This window comes from Tenebrio molitor, chromosome 5, assembly GCF_963966145.1.
Source record: "Tenebrio molitor chromosome 5, icTenMoli1.1, whole genome shotgun sequence".
Taxonomy (NCBI): domain Eukaryota; kingdom Metazoa; phylum Arthropoda; class Insecta; order Coleoptera; family Tenebrionidae; genus Tenebrio; species Tenebrio molitor.
The window spans coordinates 24,061,625-24,080,759 of NC_091050.1; the positions used below are offsets into that span (position 1 = coordinate 24,061,625).

Consider the following 19,135-nt stretch of genomic DNA (forward strand, 5'->3'; position numbering starts at 1 on the left):
AACTAAGACGCCGAACTCACAAACTGACGCTAAGACTCGACCTAGTTCGGCCAAAAAAAAATATAGAGCCGCACAATTCCACAGGACTCTTGATATATGTTCTTTTATAGACACTTTGTATCTTCTTCAGGAAGAGCGATTTTTTTTTCTAAGTATTTATGAGCTCCACTGGGTCCTTCCCTACTGAATTCGGAATTCGCCAATTTTGAAACACCCTGTAGATTAATTTTTGGTGAGTAACTCGGAAACTACACTTCACATCAAAATTAACGCATAATTTGTAAATTATATTTATATATTATTTTTGTAAACTGTTTCTTTCAAGAGATGAAAAGGAAATATGTTTACCTTTCTTATTCATGTTTTTTTGAAGATAATCAAGACCTAATGTTGAAAGGGTTTTGTTTAATTGAAAAAGCCATAGAAGTATTGTTTTCTAGCGATATTTCTCTCAATTATCAACGTTTGCTTTGAAAATAGCTTGATATTGTTATGTTCTATTAAAATGGATCGCAATGAACGACTTCCAAGAAATCTTTCTGCGGAAGAATGTGCGGTGGTGGTGGTGGCGTTCTCCGAAGAAGGCGAATCTCAACTATCCATTGCTCGACGCTTGGGGGTCACTAAATCTACCATTTTGTGTTCCAAATCAATTTACAGGGACAGGTGACAATACGAGAAGGTTGGATCAGTGTATAAAACGGATTACCAACGCAGCTCAAGACGGAGATACCGCATGTTCAAAAAATTTCTGGTCAAGTAGGTCATGAAAAACAAAAGCATTAAAAAAGTATGACTCAGCTTGTCAAATAATATAACTGAACTGTCAGAAATGTCATTAATCAGCATAATAATTTTGTTCGCAAAATTTTATCTATGAAAATGGTTTTCATTTCTGAACAAAAGATATTCATGATTGAGTCTTATTTTCGCAATGATCAGACAGTTCACACATTTTGAGGATCTTGATGATTCTGTAACATCCGAAGAGTATCGGAACAACATTCTTGATGTTTTTCATCAATCAACTCCAACTGGCTCAGGGGTATTTTCAACAAGACGGGGCTACGGCACGGGAGACTCTTCGTTATTTGAGGCAATTTTTTGACGATAGGTTGATCAATCGAGATCTCTGGCCTGCGCTTATGCTGTTTGATTATTACATGTTTCCTCATTTTCAAAAAAAGCGGAATTAAGGAAGAATGCGAGCGAGTAACCCCTTAGACATTGGTGCCTGTTTTTGAGAACATGAAGACGCATCTTCGAATGTGCATCGAAGCTCAAGGCTATCGTTTTCAACACTTGCTCTAGAGTAATTTAAAACACATTATTGTTAATTGTTGTTTATTTATTTAATGTTCTGTAACGTTTGTTTACGTATCGTAGTCCCACGTTGGTCGTAGACTTGTAATGCTACGCATTGGGTTACTCGGAAAGGGTTCGAATCCGATGTAATGCAGTAGGTAAAACACAAACTTTATTCAAACAAACAAACAAACAATGAAAAGGTAAGTACAAGGTAAGTAGAAGACTTTTGTCCGACTCGTCCACCTGAGGAATGTTCCGGAGCAGAGCCATTCAAGGTCTGGGTAGACGTCCACGCAAGGGAGCTGTCTGATCAGTGCCAAGAATAAATCTTCCGTCCGACTTGTCAGCTGGGGCAGCTTCTAGGGCAGAGCTATTCACGTCTAGGTAGATGTCCACGCAATGGAGCTTTCTGGTCAGAGCAGAGAATAGTCTTGTCTCTTCTGCATGGTGCTCAGCTATTTATAGAGTTTGATTATGGAAGGGATGGTTGGAAGGGAGATAGTGGAGATGGTTATGTTTACGTTGTTACGTTTTGTTTTTAATATTCGAAAATTGCGAAAAAAAATCGATCAAACATTTGCAAAGTCGACCAACTTCCTGCTGGTCTAGTAGGGCGGTCCAGTAGGTGGTTTCAATGCCCTAAACGACTTAGAGGTGGACGCTCTAAGCCGGAGCGTTAAGTCCATGTTCCTTCGTGCCGTTTCGTCGTGATCCTTTTTTTCCTCCATTTTGTGCCGTGCTGTTGCAAGCGAGGGAGTGGGCAATCTCATCGCTAGGTTTTTAGTGCCCATTCGTCCAACTTTCAACTTTCTTTTCCTTGGGAGACGTAGTACCTTCTGTTCAATTTTGAGGTTATCTCCGAAATCGCCTGAAGATATCAAGTCGGTATCGATTTCGCCGGAAATCGCTCTTTTACCGTAAACATGATGGGCCGAAACCCATCTCAATCCATCAGGAGTGTCGTTCACTCGAATTACTTCAATCTTAGTGCTTATTCACAATGGACATAAGACATAAGTAATAAATAAGAGATACCTAAGAATAATTTGTAATTTTGGGCAATTGGAAAATAATATATGTGTCCATATAACTCGAATATGATTCTTCATGCCTTTTTGTACACAACAATAATGTTCACTGATGTCACTTCTCATAAGTTACGTAAAAATTAATAGTATATCCACTGCATGTATCATAAATTTCTTATGCCTTATGTCAAGCTTATGTCCATTGTGAATAAGCATTTACCATCATCTGGTCAAAAGTAAACAAACCACAACACCTGAGTGACACTTAAATGACAGAACCGGTAGTACCGACCTTGACTTATCTCTTCCTCGCGCGCGAAATTCGAATTAGAGCAATTACGAATGAGTCCTTCGATTTTGGCTGATAATCACCCCTTCCTTGGGTGGTTCGAAAAAGAAGTCACTTCCGTCAGCGATTCGTGTGCAACCTGTTGTTGGTGGTGAAAATAGTGGCGACTGATCGTTTTCGAAAAATACCTGATCACCAGGGATCCATCGCTCAATATTTGAATTAATTTTGTTCTCTTCGGCTGGGAATCGACCCTTCTCTTTCGATATCGAGGCAAAATTTTCTTCGGGGATCAAACATGACCATCACGCGTTCATCGTCGACGCGTGGCGAATCCATTGAAACATCTTGAACCTAGTCACCCTATCGAAGGTAAAAACCTATCTGAATTCCTCATTCGTTTAGCTTGGTACTAATGTACGATTGTACGTGTACATTAGGGTGCCTTTGGAGGGCTAGACTTTGGAGGACTAAATCCTGAGAGGCCACATTTCGGGCGATCCGACCAAAAATCCTCGTGTTCGCCTTCGCAACCCGGAGTTTCTCCGCTCCATCGCACGCAAGCCGGACTGGAGCTGACCTCCCGGAACCTCGACACCGGAGCCATCTCGCCAGATAAGTCCCAAAACTAGCGCCCGATCGTCACGTACGCTCAAAATCGGCTTATCGTCTTCGACTCGCTCGTTTCGGACCTATACATTCTTCATGACCTTGAATATTTAACATTTTTTTGTGTATCAACTGACCTTGATTATTTCACTCAAAAACCTCATTACTTTCATCAAATTCATCAAATTGTTGTTAATCAAATTGTAAAACGGAAGTCGTAGCTACTACTGAAGTTAACTTTCACTTGTAAATTTGTTTCAAATTGAAAACTGAATTCTACATTTTTTTATTATCTGTACATACATTAATTTAATCTGCTTAACTCAATATAAAGGGAATCAAAATTTCCAGTTTTGTTTTGTTTCCCGAATTTCTAAAACTGGTGGCGCCCTCACCAAACGGATCAACCGAGAGGAACCTCCCCGTCTCCACTGCAGCCGGCCGGGGCGGTCGAAAAGAGAAATTGTTTCGTAAGAACGTATACGACGAACGGCGGGCGAATCTGTCCGTATCAAATCTTGGTGCCAAAGCCAATTCTCCTAGAATCGTAGGAAAATAACCGTTCCTAAGGTTTTCCTGAAATGTTCATTTTATGACAGTTCGTACAAAACAATTATTGTAATTAAACACGTTTAGGCCTGAATTATTCAAGTTACGCCATACGTTTTTAATGCTTTTGTTTTTCATAGTTTACTTGACCAGAATTTTTTTGAAACATACGGTACAATACTTAAATTAGCCAAAATACAATTAGTCGAAGATTGGCAGAGCATCATCTGCTGCCGTTTGTACCCACAACGGATCTTCTTTTCACCACAGATCACAGAACACTACTAGAATTTGCTCGCAAACACCTAAATTGGCAAGAAGCTGATTGGGCTAAGGTACTGTTCAAGGACGAGGCTTATAAGAGTCTACAGACGTCCTGGAAAACGATATTATGGCGGAACCGTTAGCTTTGGTGGAGGCTCAGTTATGGTTTGGGGAGGCATATCCTGAAATGGCCGTACGAAGCTGGTTGTTGTAGTTAATACATAACCAACATCTTGGAACCTCATGTTGTGCCTTATGCATTACATGTCGGCGAAAATTTCTTGTTTATGCATTGATAATGCAAGACCTCACATAGCACAAGTGGTGAGTCTATATCTTCACGACGTTGGTATTAATTAACACTGTGGACTGGCCAGCTCGAAGTCCTGACTTTTAAATCCGTTAGAGCACTTATGGGTCCACATTGGAACACAAGTTAAAGCTTTGCAACCTGCGCCAATAGATCTTAACGATCTTGAAAACAAGGTTTTTGAGATTTGGGATGCTGTTGACCAAGATTACATAAGATCTTTAATACTGAGTATGGATAGGCGGTGTCAAGCGGTAGTTCCCGCAAGAGGAGGAAATATGCATTATTAAATAATGTATTAATTTTTGAAATGTTCCTATGTTCTACTTTATTTTACGTGGTTAATTAAAAAATATGTACGAGTACATTGATTTGCTCCATGTAAACGTTAGGCTTTATGCAATTTTAATTTAAACAACTTCAATTTTTGTTTTATTCGGTTTTGAAAATTAGGTATGCGTTAAATTTTGTTGTGAAGTGTAATTGACATAAAAATGGTTACAAAGAAACTCGTCAACGTATCATGCCCTCTATATTCCTTGACAGATTTTTTTTATATCTTAACTATTTAAATTCTATTATCAAATTCTATAGTAGTGCGAATTCAACGGGCGTCGTGACCTAAGGCATATTAACGACCATATTTCACAAACTATTAGTCGTACAGACGTTTTTGTAGAAGACACTTTATTAAAAATTTAATACTCTACAATAGTTATTTACGAAATGAGTGCGAGAAGACATTTTTCGCATATGAGTGCATTATACAGGGTGTCTCAAAAATGGCGCCCAATCTCCTAAGGGTCTTAAAGAATAGAAGTCTGGGAAGGTAAATCTCAATACAAAATTTGATCGGACCAACAGATTTTGTATAATTTGCTCTTAAATATGATAATTTCAAAGAGATGTATCTCCTTTATTACCAAATTTTACAGCTGAATTATAAATTACTTTACAATGTTACTTTTTCCAAGACCCCTTTAGGTAGTGGAACAACACAGAAGTAATTCTTTTTAGAGTAATGACCTAGCAGAATACGCTAAAATAACAGTGGCAACATTAACCTCAAAGGAGAATTGGTTTAGTTGATTGTGCATACCAACCAATGTTGCCAAATGTGCTTATTTTAAAATGTGTATAACATAGAAAATAGTCAAAGGAAAAAAAATTCACAACGAAATTGAACTCAACTCTTCAAATAGTTTAATCCCCCAAGAGATTGGGCGCCATTTTTGAGACACCCTGTATACGTCTTCTCGCATCGTAGTTCGTACAATATTTTTTGAAATGAACATTGTTTGATTTGTCGTATACCTTTTATGGATAGAATAGCGCTTGTCCATGCGATTGCCAAAGTGTCAATCGAATTAGTAGCGATTTATTTTCACTCTTTCGAAATTTTCATCATCCAAATTGGAGAAATGTCGTTTGGGATGATATTGAAGCACTAGTGCGCAAACATCGATTTCGCGCACTAGTTCTTCAAAATGGCCTGCGACCGCACTACTATGCGGTCGCGAAATCTCATTTTGAAGGTGGTGAGTTCACAAAATTAAATTACTTACACAGTCTTTACCGTAGGAACCATCCTAATGTATTATTGTCAAAAATACTCTTCTGCGCCTCTTCTCACTTGTATTGAGCCACTGGCGCAACTAAGATAGGTGTGCCACAACGGATACGTATAATATACACCATCTAACTTTACTTTAAAATTACTAAATATCATTTATAATTTTCTATGCCATACTTTGTAGAGTAAACTGCTTTAAAGCTCCCTAACAACTGTACTACAGCAACGGCTCTGTTAGAGAGATTTATATTTTTCAGTTTATTCTTAAATTTTTCTTTTGGTTTAACTTTATTGTTTCCGTAACATTGTCTTTATTCTCTTATAAAATTCATTGTTCCAGTCACATTGTGATGAAATAAAAGGAAGCATTTTCATCGTGTGTAACCCTCGATGATTTTCTTTTTAATAATTCTGTTCTCAGTCTTCCGGGCTTTTCCCGAATTCTGAATTTCCGCCCATTGTTTATTTCGTACTTCGTAATGTTTAACCTTTAAGAGTCTTTATATTCTTTATTAACGGATATTTCACATCTAAAGTTTGAGATCGGTATATTTTAAAACTAAATTTGTAATTCTACTGACACGCAACTAGAGCCCATTGGGCAAACGTTTGCAAGTCCTGCAGGACCAATTTATCCTCGCTTTTAATCTCTAAAGTCTTTCAAACTGGAACGTTAATAAAATAATCAATTTAAGACGGCTCCCTAATTCGATGAAGGCGCATAATTGCCAGTAAATTTATTTCCTGGAAAAGTTGCACTCGTCACGTTCTGACATTTCGCTAATGAACCGCAAATTATTCGCCGTCAAGAAGCGATAGCGCCGCTTTCACAATACGATATTCCCTCTTAAAACCATGAACAATCGCAATATTCCATTGCGATCAGAACGATGCATGATATTATTGCACCATCATAGCCACCGTTGCTTAGTTTCAGTTTAAACCAATACCAACAAAGTTCATCGTACCCCGCTAATTCAAATCAAATCATACACTACCCACCACCTGAAAACTCATGGCAACTTCACTATCCATAATTTCCACCCGAGTCGTCTCGATCGCGTGCACCCAAGGGTTGTTATTAGCGTGTTCTTGCAATTATAAGCAATAACCTGGCGTCGTGTCAAACTTCAGGAACCATCCATGTACGGCAATATGCTGAAGTGTGCGTGATTTTGTCATTTTTGAACTGAAAGTGCCATCGTAAATACTGCTGAATATGTCGTCGGAAAAGTTTTGGGAGACGATGAACCTCCTCATCGGTAAGGAATACAGACGAACAGGTAAAGAAGTGATGGAAGACGTGGAAGACTGGGTGGACAAAGTGATTCTGAAGAGACAACACAGTGTGGAGTCTGAAGCTGATTTGCCGTCACACACGAGAGAGAAGAAGATGGATGTGAGCAGTTCAGGATATTTTTCCGAAAGCAAGGATGCAGACAAGGAAGTCGAAGAATTTATCAAGTCGGTCGATTTACCAAAAATTGATTGCAAGTACGTTGATAACTTTATTTTCAATTCAGATATTTGTTTGAATCTGCACTTATTAGTTAACTTACGTTTGAAAGTATAACTACTATCGACAGATGGCGCTCAATATTTATAAAAACATTTTTACAGATTATTACGAAATATTATGCAATTTTACTTTAGAAGAGTTTAGAATATTTTATCAAAAAAAATTCAATTTCATATGTATCTTCTTCAAAATTTGCGACGTGAATGTCGTGTAAAAAGTGGGCGTATAGTAAAAATAAATGTTAATATGACATTATAGCAACGATAAATAAATCCGGCCTCGATGCCGTACCTCTTTTTTATATTAAAAATAATTTATTAACCATTAAGAAATTAGAAGGCGTGTACTAAATTTTCCACAATAAGCATCAAATTCACGTAAATGAAACTTTTTTATAAGCTTTAACATAAAAGAATGTTGAATATTAACGGTGAAAGGGCAATAACCGTAAACAATGAAGTTTTTTTACAAAGATTATGTTTATGTAACGTAGACAAGTATTAAAACTGGAGACTATTATAATTATTGCGAGACACCTGTACAAGTCATTTAATAATTAAATTTCACAATAGCTTTTGTTGACAAAATTTCATGGCTATTTAATTAAATTTGGTCAACATGCCAGCAAAATCTCTAATGAAATCTCTGTATTAAACAAATTTGCATTCATTCAAAACTGAACTGTTTAGTTCTTAACTCAACTAAATGAAAAATTGTCGCTTCAAAAGTGAAATTTACACATCTTTTCATATAATTGACAAGCTTAGTAAAAATTCTTATATTACAATCTAGCAGTAAAGGTCGTGAACTTGTAAATTTGCATGTACCGCTCGGATGGTGTTTACGGAAGACGTTTCTTAGACTGAATGTCATAAAGAAAGTTAAAAGGGCGGTCTAATCAAAAGTTAATGCAATAAAAAGTTTAATCAAAGCTAAAGACATTTTAGTAAGCAACAGCGTTAATAAATCTAATTACATGGAAGACCAGATAAAATTATGCATTAAGTCAACATGATTAATGGTTGTAGGGAAACATCTTTCAATAAATTTGAACAGCAAAGGTTTCATAAATTTGTTATGTTATTATAACTTAGAAAAGAACACTGTCGAGAGAAGAACTAATATTATAAACAATTTTTGTCAACTTGTTGCTTTTCTACAAAATAGACATAATTTTCTTACTAACATTTTTCAGATACAGTTTTAAAATTGCTTATGGGAAATCTGAAGATCTGTCAAAAATTTCTGCTCAATTGATCAACAAATTAATCTTTCTGATATGACTGTATGGTGAAATTTATTTTTCCTAAGGAGTAGTACGGGGTTATAATAAATTGAAATTATTGTCATTTAGGTAAGTATATTATTATGTAATATATTTCGCAAAATCAAAGTGCGAAGACAATCAAATTTCATTATTGATTGGCTGTTGCTATTGTTAGCTTCTGAAAATTAATTATCTAGAGAATCCTAGCTATCTTATGTCTTTCCAATTTTTTTTCTGTTAGACATTATGAGAAAATATCAGTTACAAATTCTTGTAATATCAATATGAAGAATACATTAAGTCGGTTTGGAGTAACCAAATATGCAATTAATTTTCTCATATTGTATCTATCATGTGTTCGTGAAAGAATAGCTTCTTGGATAGGATTTTTCGTTAATAATTGGCGAGTTTGAGTGTATAGTCTGTTTGAATTTCAAATTTCCATCAACACTGCATTCTAAGTTAGAAATATCGAGCGATCAAATTAATTTGTAATCGAGTCATCCATGGATTTGAATCCGTATGTCTTTTGCGATGATATGTCGAGATCTAACCTGTGTTTTAAGCTTTATTTATTGGAGCATGGAGTTCAAGTAACGACACACGACTTCGAATTCATGGATAACTCGATTACAAATTAATTTGATCGCTCTTTACAACCACCAACACTTTTGCTGAAAAATGCGTGAGGTTGAATTAGTCAGATTATCATTCTCTCTGTCTGTCAATTAACATTTATACAACTCAAGATATTTCAACTCGGATACCAACCTTTTTATCTCTTCGAAACATTTTACCAGAGCATATTTCATTTTGCATCAAGTAAATTACGTTGTTTTCGAATCATGTGTATATTGCCAACTTTGGTTATATTATAAATGTTATAACTTATAACAGTCCTCAATTTAGAAGTATTTTTATTTTGCCAACATAATTCAACAGGTGGTGGAAATTTAGATCTGAAACAAACTTTAGATATAATTTAGGTTTGAAAATAATTTCTATAAATATCATATAATTTGTGGCATCACTTCCAGTCCAAACCAATTTACAAACTGTTATGTCAGATCCCTCAGATCCTTCGTTATAAATCAAGTGGGACGCTTTCAGTTTAAAGTTTTAAAATTTTGTTATACCTACTCATCCTGCTTTCTGAGTTTATTACTATTTTTGTATTCATCACTTTAAATTAATTAATGTTTTCCACTAATTGCAAATGTATGCGAGATTTATAAGGGATTCTGTAATTATACAGTGTCACTTCCACCGTGTAACTCAGTTTGCAAGACTTTTTGTAAATATATAAAGAGTGTTTTTTTTTTTTAATTTGACGTCGAAGTTGGCGTTGGAGAGTCGATTGAGAACGCACCGCTCGTGTAAAAGAGTAAGATTCAAACAGCTGTTCCGTGGCCCGTTATCCGTATACTGCATTCACAATCAACTCTTCAACGCCAACTTCGACGCCAGATTTTAAAAAACACCTGTTATAATCCGTTCGAGTTTTAACCAAAGAGTTTGCTGTTACCAAATATTGAATAATTTCATATTCGTTTTATTTACGAAACAAGTAGGATGTAGACATTATTATGGCGCGCATCAGATACTAGTATAGTATCCCACGTGTTGCATCCAAAATTTTACTACGATTGCTCAGAATGTTTTAAAATGGACACATTTTTATTTGACAAATTCACTCATGTTATGAAAACAGTTGATATTGACCAATAGTGTGCCGAATATCGCAAAAAAATCTAGTTATGGTCAGAAAATGCGTCTTCCACCGACAAAAATCTCCCTTCTGATGAAAAACAACGTTGACAAGGCTTTTGTTTTTGTTGGTAACACAAATTAATGAACAAAATGTCAGAAAATTATTTTGACGTTTTCCGAAATGGAAAAATTCGTTTTAGAAACGACTCCAGCAGTGATATTGACTACAGTGTGAAAACAATTTGGAATACAATAGGTAAATTTTTGCAGGAAAAGTGCCACGATGATATAAACTAACCTTTAATCCGTTTTGTGATGTTGTTCCGAATGTTTGTTTGAATTGTTCATTCGGGAATTTGTCTAGCCAAATATAACTCGACTTCCCATTTTTTTTCGGAAAATTTTGATTTTATTAGACTCAAAGTTTGTTACTTGAGGCAAGCAACAAACTTTTCGTCATAAAATCAAAATATTCCGAACAAATGGGAAGTCTTGTGGTATTGTATCTGAATAAAAATTCAATTCGAAATGAAAAAATTCATACCCGCTCATGTGTTTACACATACTCGTACATTGATAACGAAGCACGAAAAAAAAATTACTCGATTAAAATACGAATGAAAAACAATAAAATGTGTTAGTATTAGATCAGCGATCGTTTTTGAAGTGAAAACTTCTTTAGGCGCGCCACATACATTTTATTCCTGGGCAGTAAATTAGTTTCATGCGACACGGTAAAATCGTTCGCAGCACAAGCGAAAATCGTTCGCAGCTCAGCGAAAATCGTTCGCAGCTCAGCGAAAATCGTTCGTAGCTCAGCGAAAATCGTTCGCAGATCAGCGACACGGCAAGCTAAAATCAAGGGAGTCGAGTTTTTTAGCAGAGCGAGCGAAAAACAATCAACTGTGCGTCACTTGTCAGTTTTAAATTTTCATTGTACGTTGTGTTGTGACCTGACTGACCTCAGTGCAGAGCTGCAGGAGTAACTGACTGTATATAAAGTCCATTCAAAAAATATCTGGACTGTCAAAATCAAAATTGCAGTTGTTAGGTTGGTTAAATCACTAGTTATTTTCATATTGCCCTGTCGGTATCTATGATTTTTTGATTTTTCAAACTATTCATTTGTTTAAATTGACATTGTCAAATAAATTGCAAAGTTATTTAAGTATATTTTGTAAAAAGGTTAAAATGGAAAGTTCAAAACGAACTAGGGTGATTCTATTGGCGCGAGAGAAGAGGGCCATCACAAATAACTATTATATTACAAAGCCATATCTTCAATAAAAAACGTTTCTGATTTTACCCAACTAAAGTCCATTCAAAAATCAAAAAACCACCACCTGTTGCTTTCGGTTGGTAAAATTTAAAAAACCCTAGGTAGATATTTTTTCATATTATGTCGGTAACTATAAATTATTACATTTATTTAATTCAAAATAAAATTCAATTGCTTTGAATTTCGTTTACATTGTTTTATTTATTAGCAGCATGTTTCATTTATTTATTGATTCTTATTATTTTTACTTAAACATGCCTAGAAAAACAAGACACTACTTAATAAACATTTAACCTTAAAATTACAAATCTCACCAAATTTTACACTAGACAGCGTTGCCGGTAGCAATTATCGAGGAAAATGCGACGTTGGTGGTTTTTTGATTTTTGAATGGACTTTATGTATGTAGAAAAACAGCATCTTGCATTGTGAAAACCTAATTAAAGCTGATTAACCATGATAAGTATTAGAGATGTTTCACCCATAATATCTTGGCGGAATATGACTCAAATAGGTAGGTAATCAAAACGATTTTCAATTTTGGTTGTTGTTTAGTTTGTTACCTGTTTTCAGTTTTCGTGTGTCACCTTCTCTTTGTCTTTGTGTATTTTTTATAAACTTTATCAAATTGCTCCAGTTCTTTTAGTTGCTGCATTTCACTTCTACATAGTATTCAAAACATTTTTAGTTCAATGATTTAAAAAGAAACATAACCTAAATATAATTTGTAACTAGATTTTGACGTGGGTAAAATCCAGCGAAAAATGTTTATACCCAAGTATAGTCAAAACAAGCATTTTATTTAAAATTTCATTTTGACAGTCCAGGAGTTTTTTGAATTTACTATATATACAGACTATTTGACGAGTGAAAATGAGCCTGACGTAATTTAAAATGCAACCCACACTATATTTCCGAAAAAAGCTAGTTACTGAAATTAAAATGTCCGGCTTTTTTTGAAAATGTATTGTGCGTTGAATTTATTATTCCGTCAGGCTCATTATCACTCGTGAAATACCCTGTATGGTTTTATATAATATAAACGATAAAGACACGACAAATACCTATTATAAGTTTACAGATGAATGTAGGATTTAATACGTAATTCTCAATTATATGGCTTCAACAATTCATCTATTGGAAAAATTTTTGCAGCAAAATGTGAAGAGGAAAATGGACAAATTATCATAATACAGAGTATTGGTATTGTTATGAAAACTTGTGTTGTGTTCAATATCATCGTCAAGAAAATAAAACTTAAACATCCAAACCTAACCTCATAAATTTTGCTAGAGTGTACCTCTAAAAGCGGACTCCAAAAGCAGTTTCTATTGAAAAATACAGATTTTTGATGTTTATTTAAAAACAGCATTGGATTTAAATAATATTAATTATTTATGCCTTGCTCCTTATTCCTCCAAGTCATCCATAATGATATATTTTTTATAGAATAGGTACATATTACTTAAAATCAGTAACGAGCATCATAGAAGTTTTCACTTCTGTCGTGCAGTCTTAAGCACACACTCTTTTTTCTTCAAAAAAATAGAAAGTTTTTTGAAGAAAAAAAAAATTTTTCACTTACTCTTCGTTTCAATTGATGATTATTCCATGAGAAAAATGTAACAGTTATTTATGTATTAAGGGCATAATCAGGAGATTATGGCACGAGGGAATGTTTAAAGCCCGAGGAACGAGGGCTTTTAAATTCTCGAGGGCCATAATCGACAATTATGCCCGTGGTACATACAACGTTTTATTCTATTTTATAATTTCCAAAAAATTCAAACAAATATTTAGTATTCCTTAAAGGAAATCAACTGAAAGTTGTGTCCATGCAAATTTAGTAGCTATTTTGATGTTGTTAGGGTTACTGTGTATATTATAATGTATGATTTTCTTTAATCAAATAATTGGTGCGATTCTGTTTTAAAATTTACCAATATGGCTATATAACAAGGTTGTAGTTGCTATGATATGAAGCTGTTGATTGGTTGTATCTATACAAAATCAATGTTGTTCAATAACAATATTGATAAATTTTGAAACAGAATCGCACTAATTGTTTGATACCATTGTTTGAATAATTAAACCAACCTTTGTTTGGCAGATTTTTGACAAATCTGGGCCATAAAGGCCAATTTATGCCCTCATTTGGGGGCGTAGAAAGACGATTTATTGACCAAAATAGAATAAAACAAAATATTCGATTAAAAAAAGATCAATATGTAAAAAATGTTTATTTATATACAGTGAGCCACAAAAGTATGGAATAAATTCATTAAAAATTAAACAAAATTGTTTTCAAAAAAATCTTTGGACAGGTCAATTTTAGTTTATAAAAATACATATTTTAATACAAAATTAAATTCCAAGCAGTCATTTGTTCTCGAGTTATGACGTCATCGATAGTTTTTTTTAATGGAAACCCTCAATTTTTTTTTCTTGTTTCTGATAGCCCTTTTAATTGTCTAAATGCCAGTATAAAAATTTTGTAACCTTACATCAGGAAATTTTTGAGGAAAAAAATAAAAATTTGGAAAAAATAAATTTTGTAACTAATAAAAACAAGTGAAAAACTGTTAATAAGTACTTAAAATTATGGAATTAAATGTTGGAATTGCCATCGCCCAGGTTGTTGATAATACGCAAGTTTATGAAGAAATTCCCGCTGTTTTAGTTTTATCTAGTTTTTTTTATCCCCGCACCCAATGAAAATTAAAATTTCTATACGTTGTGTTTCTGTTAAATGAATCATTTTTGAAAACGTTTTGTAAAACAAATAACACATACGAATGAAATTGACATTAACATTTGACTGTTTGATTTACCTACTTAATTTTTTGACTTATTTGCAACTTAAAAAAACAAAGTTAGGTGCGGTCTGCCAAAAAATATAATGTCAAAAAAGAATAATAGCATGTCGGGCTATAGTGTTCCTAAAGCAATTTTGTTTGACGTATCATTTATTAAAATCGGTTAAAAAATAAGGAAGTTATAGCACCTAAGATGTTTCAAAATACACCCGGTACAAGTTTGCAGCTTATTATAGTCCAATTTTTACCCTTTTGCGTCATTATCTAGTAACTTTACGTATGTTTGAGCTAGGATCAGAAACAAATTTGAATTGATCATAAATAACTATAAATGTGTCAAATTTGTTGACAATTGCTTCGAAAGGTTATGTTTGTAATCAATGTAATAAGTGAAAGAAATTAAAAATTGTCAAATTGACAGGAGCATAAAATTACCTCAAAGTGACCATCAATAAATAAACGTGCCTTTTTTTTTGTTTTTTTCTGTTTCTGTCGTTTCAATAAAGAGAAAGCGAGGAAGAAAATCGTGACGTCACCTCAAAGGGGTAAAAATTGGACTTTATCTTTAATTCCGAAGTTGAACCCCTATTTGACTGGACTAAGGATAATAGTTATTTTTATATTAAGTGCGCGAAGAGAGTGTTTTTTGTGCATGAAAAGGTCTTTTACGCCGAGACGAAGGTCGAGGCAGTATAAGCCTTTGAATGCACAAAAACATCTTCGCGCACGAAATATAAACAATATTTTTTCTATAATTGATTCAAAAAATTGAAATTAAAAATTCAAATTTTTGAAGGAACTCTGAAGTTTCAATGCAGTGACCATGTTGCTAGGTAACTAATAAAAAACAGTGCGTGAAATGAAAAACAGAAATAGTCGTATGCGTGAAATTGCATTTCACACACTGTTTTGTATGGTTTCTATGGTTTCGATCTTACAAACAATGCAAAAAAAAATACACGTTAGAAAATGACCCACTTCAGGCACAGAAAACAGATGCGTGAATTTCAATTTTTTGAATCAATTATAGAAAAAAGACATTTTTTGGCCGAAGTGCACATTAAATTTTTTAGGCAACCGCACGAACTACAAAGCAAAAGACATCATTGGAAAAATTACAAATTTACTTTTTTCAAATAGATACATGTATAACATATTAAGGATTTTTTGAAGTGAAAACTTCTTTAGGCGCACCACATACATTTTATTCCCGAGCAGTGAATTAGTTTCATGCGACACGCTAAAATCGTTCGCCACACGCTAAGAAGATCGTTTCCAACACGCAATAACGGACGTCATAGAAGTTATCACTTCTGTCGTGCGGTCTTAAGCACACACTCTTTTTTGTTGTATGTATTTTTTTTATCAGCTTGCCAACAAAACGAGAAATTTACTATTTGCAATAAAACTACTTATTTACATAATTTATAGTAATAGGACAATTATTGCGATTATCATCTGCGATGTCCGGTGGCGTATTAGATATTAGACATCACTTTGGCTGTTGTATGTATTAGATATTTCTTCATCACGCTGTTGCTATCGATTATATGAACGTTCATTTTCTTATTATGCATCAAATAAGCACCAAATAAGCACCAGAAAGAAATCATACAACACTTTTTCGGGCAAAATAAAATACTAAAATATAACTAAAGTCTGTCTCAATTCTAAATTTCCACCAACACTGCATTCTACGTTGAAAATACAACCGGCAACACTGTTTGGTGAAAAATGCGTCAGATTGTATTTGTTAGGTTATCTGTCAATTTCCGTTTTTACAACTCAAAATTTTAGAATAAAGGACAAGAACGATAACCTTTTTTAAAATGCGGCAAGTAAGTAGGTAGAAAATTAAATTCTAAAAGCAAAATAAACTTATGAACTAATTTTAATGTTTTCGAATCATGTTTATAAAATAATTATATTGCCAACTTTGGTTACTAAGAATCCCCAATTTAGAAATATTTTTATTTTGCCAACATAATTCAACAGGTGGTGGAAATTTAGAATTGAGACAAACTATAGTTATATGGTTTTCAGTCGGTTTACTCGGTTTTGTTGGTTTCCATGTTAACTTACTAAACAGACCAACAGATGGCGCCACGGTCCATGGTCAGAAAAGTGCGTACGAAACAGTGCGTCCGAAATAGAGTTACTTCTCGTCCACATGGGAGTACGTAAAATTACCTTTTTCATTAAGGGTGCCTAAAAATTTTCTTTTTTAAGTACATTGTCCTTAACAAAATATTATTCCAATTTTTCCTAAAGAAAACATTTTTTTTTTTTTTAGTATGTTGGTTAACAGGTTGTACACCCAAACAAAAACCAACAGTAAACAGCGTTATACAATGCAACAGCTCAAAAAGCGACTGTGTACCCGTTACGGGAAACGCTCAATTAAACCTCTGAAATGCAGGTAATCAATCTCTTAAATTGTCCAAGACTAATCACAAAAATATCGCACTCACTACAGTTGCTATTGAATAATGTGCAGGCAGTATAAAGAAGGGAACGATGCAGTATATTAGTAACTGCTCGCGGAACATAAAAAAAAACGACCAGATCTAAGATTTGCCCGAGGCACATTGAAATAAATTTGGGATAACAAGAAGGGAGAATTAATAATGCCGTATATGATCTTATATAGAAATATCAGAAAACTATCATTACGTCTTATATTGAGAGAACGCAGATTTGCCATATTATAAAGAACAGAATTAGGAGTACCTCTTGGAGGAAATTCAGCAATTAACTTGAACAGAAGATACTTGGCAAACTTCCTCTGAACCGACTCCAAAGCATCAACACCTCTTCGATAGATCGGCGACCATACAATTGAACAGTACTCCAATTTAGATCTGACCAAGGTAAAATAAAGTGCCCTTAAGCAACTCTCAGACCTGAATCGTTTGCACGATCGAAAGATGAAACCTAAAATTTTGACTGATGATGCCACAATAATATCAACATGTTCGTTAAAGGTGAATTGAGCGTCAAATGTAACGCCTAAATCCTTGAAACACCTAGTCAATGAAGCATTCCCAATTCTATAATCGAACATAAGCGGCTTGGTCTTACGAGAGAACGAGAGAATGTAGCATTTGTCACGATTCAAGGGGAGACCATTACTGCGACACCAACCATAAAGCACATCAACATTTGATTGCAAACGCATACAGTCAGAAATATCTCTAATAGTAGAATACAGCTTAACATCATCAGCAAACAAAAGCACATTTAAACTAAATATTTCAACGATATCGTTAATAAACAAGAGGAAAAGCAAGGGACCTAAATTAGACCCTTGGGGAACACCTGAATTTACAACTAGCCGAGCAGAATAGAAACCTAAAACATTTACGTAACAAAAACGATCCGATAAATAAGACTCGAATAGATTTAAAAGAGAGTCACTGAATCCGAAGTGTCTGAGTTTATTTAATAAGATATTATGATCGATGCGATCAAATGCTTTTGAAAAATCGGTGTAGATGACATCAACCTGAGTATTTTTATCCAACGCAGCTGAAATGAAATGCGAGATGCAAGATAAATTGGTGGACGTAGACCTACCCCTAATTTTTTTTTACTTCAGAAAATTGTAATTAACTGTAAACTTCAGCAATCATTCAAATCTGATGTTTATAACATGTGTTTAAAAAATCTGGTCAATAGCGGTTGTAAAAATGAAAGCATTGAAACTAATTCTAATTTTCTTGAAACTGTTGAAACTCGTACATATCACTTTTCGTTATTTTATGATAATTTATTTGTGATAACTATTGTAATAACAACAATTATCGTTCGATGATTCAAGTTAAGCCATAAGTTTTCAAATGTTTTGTTTTTCACAACTATTTTTCACCAGTTTTCTTTTTACATCCCATTTTGTATAGAAGTTGTGCTTATTAACATCAATTTGTACCTACTGGAAAAAGTCGAATTAATTAGTAATCGACTGTCGACAGAATAAATTTTAATACATATTGCACCACAAACAATAGAAAATTCTAAAACGCTGATTTAAAGATTGCTAAATTTTGAAAAATTGTAAGGAAATTACTAAAGTCAAAACAAAATTCTACAACTGCCTACTAAGATTTTGAGAAAAGGTATAATTTTCTTGAACAATAAACTATAGTAAGTGTAATTGTAGTAATTGTACTTAAATATAATTAAAATTCAATTACAAGGTTTCCTTGTTAAATCAATGTGTTTTATTTATTGGAGGGACAATAATTTGTTCTAATTGGTTGCCAATAAATCGTTGTTAAAATAATCTAAAACAGTTTTTGTAGTACTTTATACGAAACATTGGGTAGTATGAATAAGAATAAGCATTTGCTTATACTATATATTTGTCTTTTTCTGTCTAATAGAGTCCATGTGTTTCTATCTCTTACGTAATTAATCCCTCATTCTGACAACTTATTTGATACATTTGGTGATATCGCCACATCATTCGAATGCCGACCACAATTTTTACTACGTCGGAACTGCGCTCGGAATTGTGTTTGAAAAAGTTTGTAATAAATTGAATGGAATCCTGCCGGATTCCTGGCGTTTTCGCCAGTTCCTCATTTCAATTAAACTAATGACTGCGAAAATATT

The 19,135-nt window shown here is 34.0% G+C and overlaps 1 protein-coding gene across 2 annotated transcripts in view; it reads left to right on the top strand.

The window, feature by feature from the left end:
* Nucleotides 1-19,135, top strand: part of LOC138131654 (uncharacterized) — an 80,112-nt gene that overhangs the window by 14,502 nt on the left and 46,475 nt on the right. Inside the window, exon 1 of one of the 2 annotated variants that reach the window (XM_069048786.1) lies at nt 6,993-7,424. The exons of the other annotated variant lie outside the window; for it this stretch is intronic. Within the exon in view, the coding sequence (XP_068904887.1) occupies nt 7,150-7,424 (275 nt within the window). The 5' untranslated portion in view covers nt 6,993-7,149. Of the gene's footprint in view, nt 1-6,992; nt 7,425-19,135 lie in introns of those variants that run through there. 2 annotated transcript variants of the gene reach the window in all.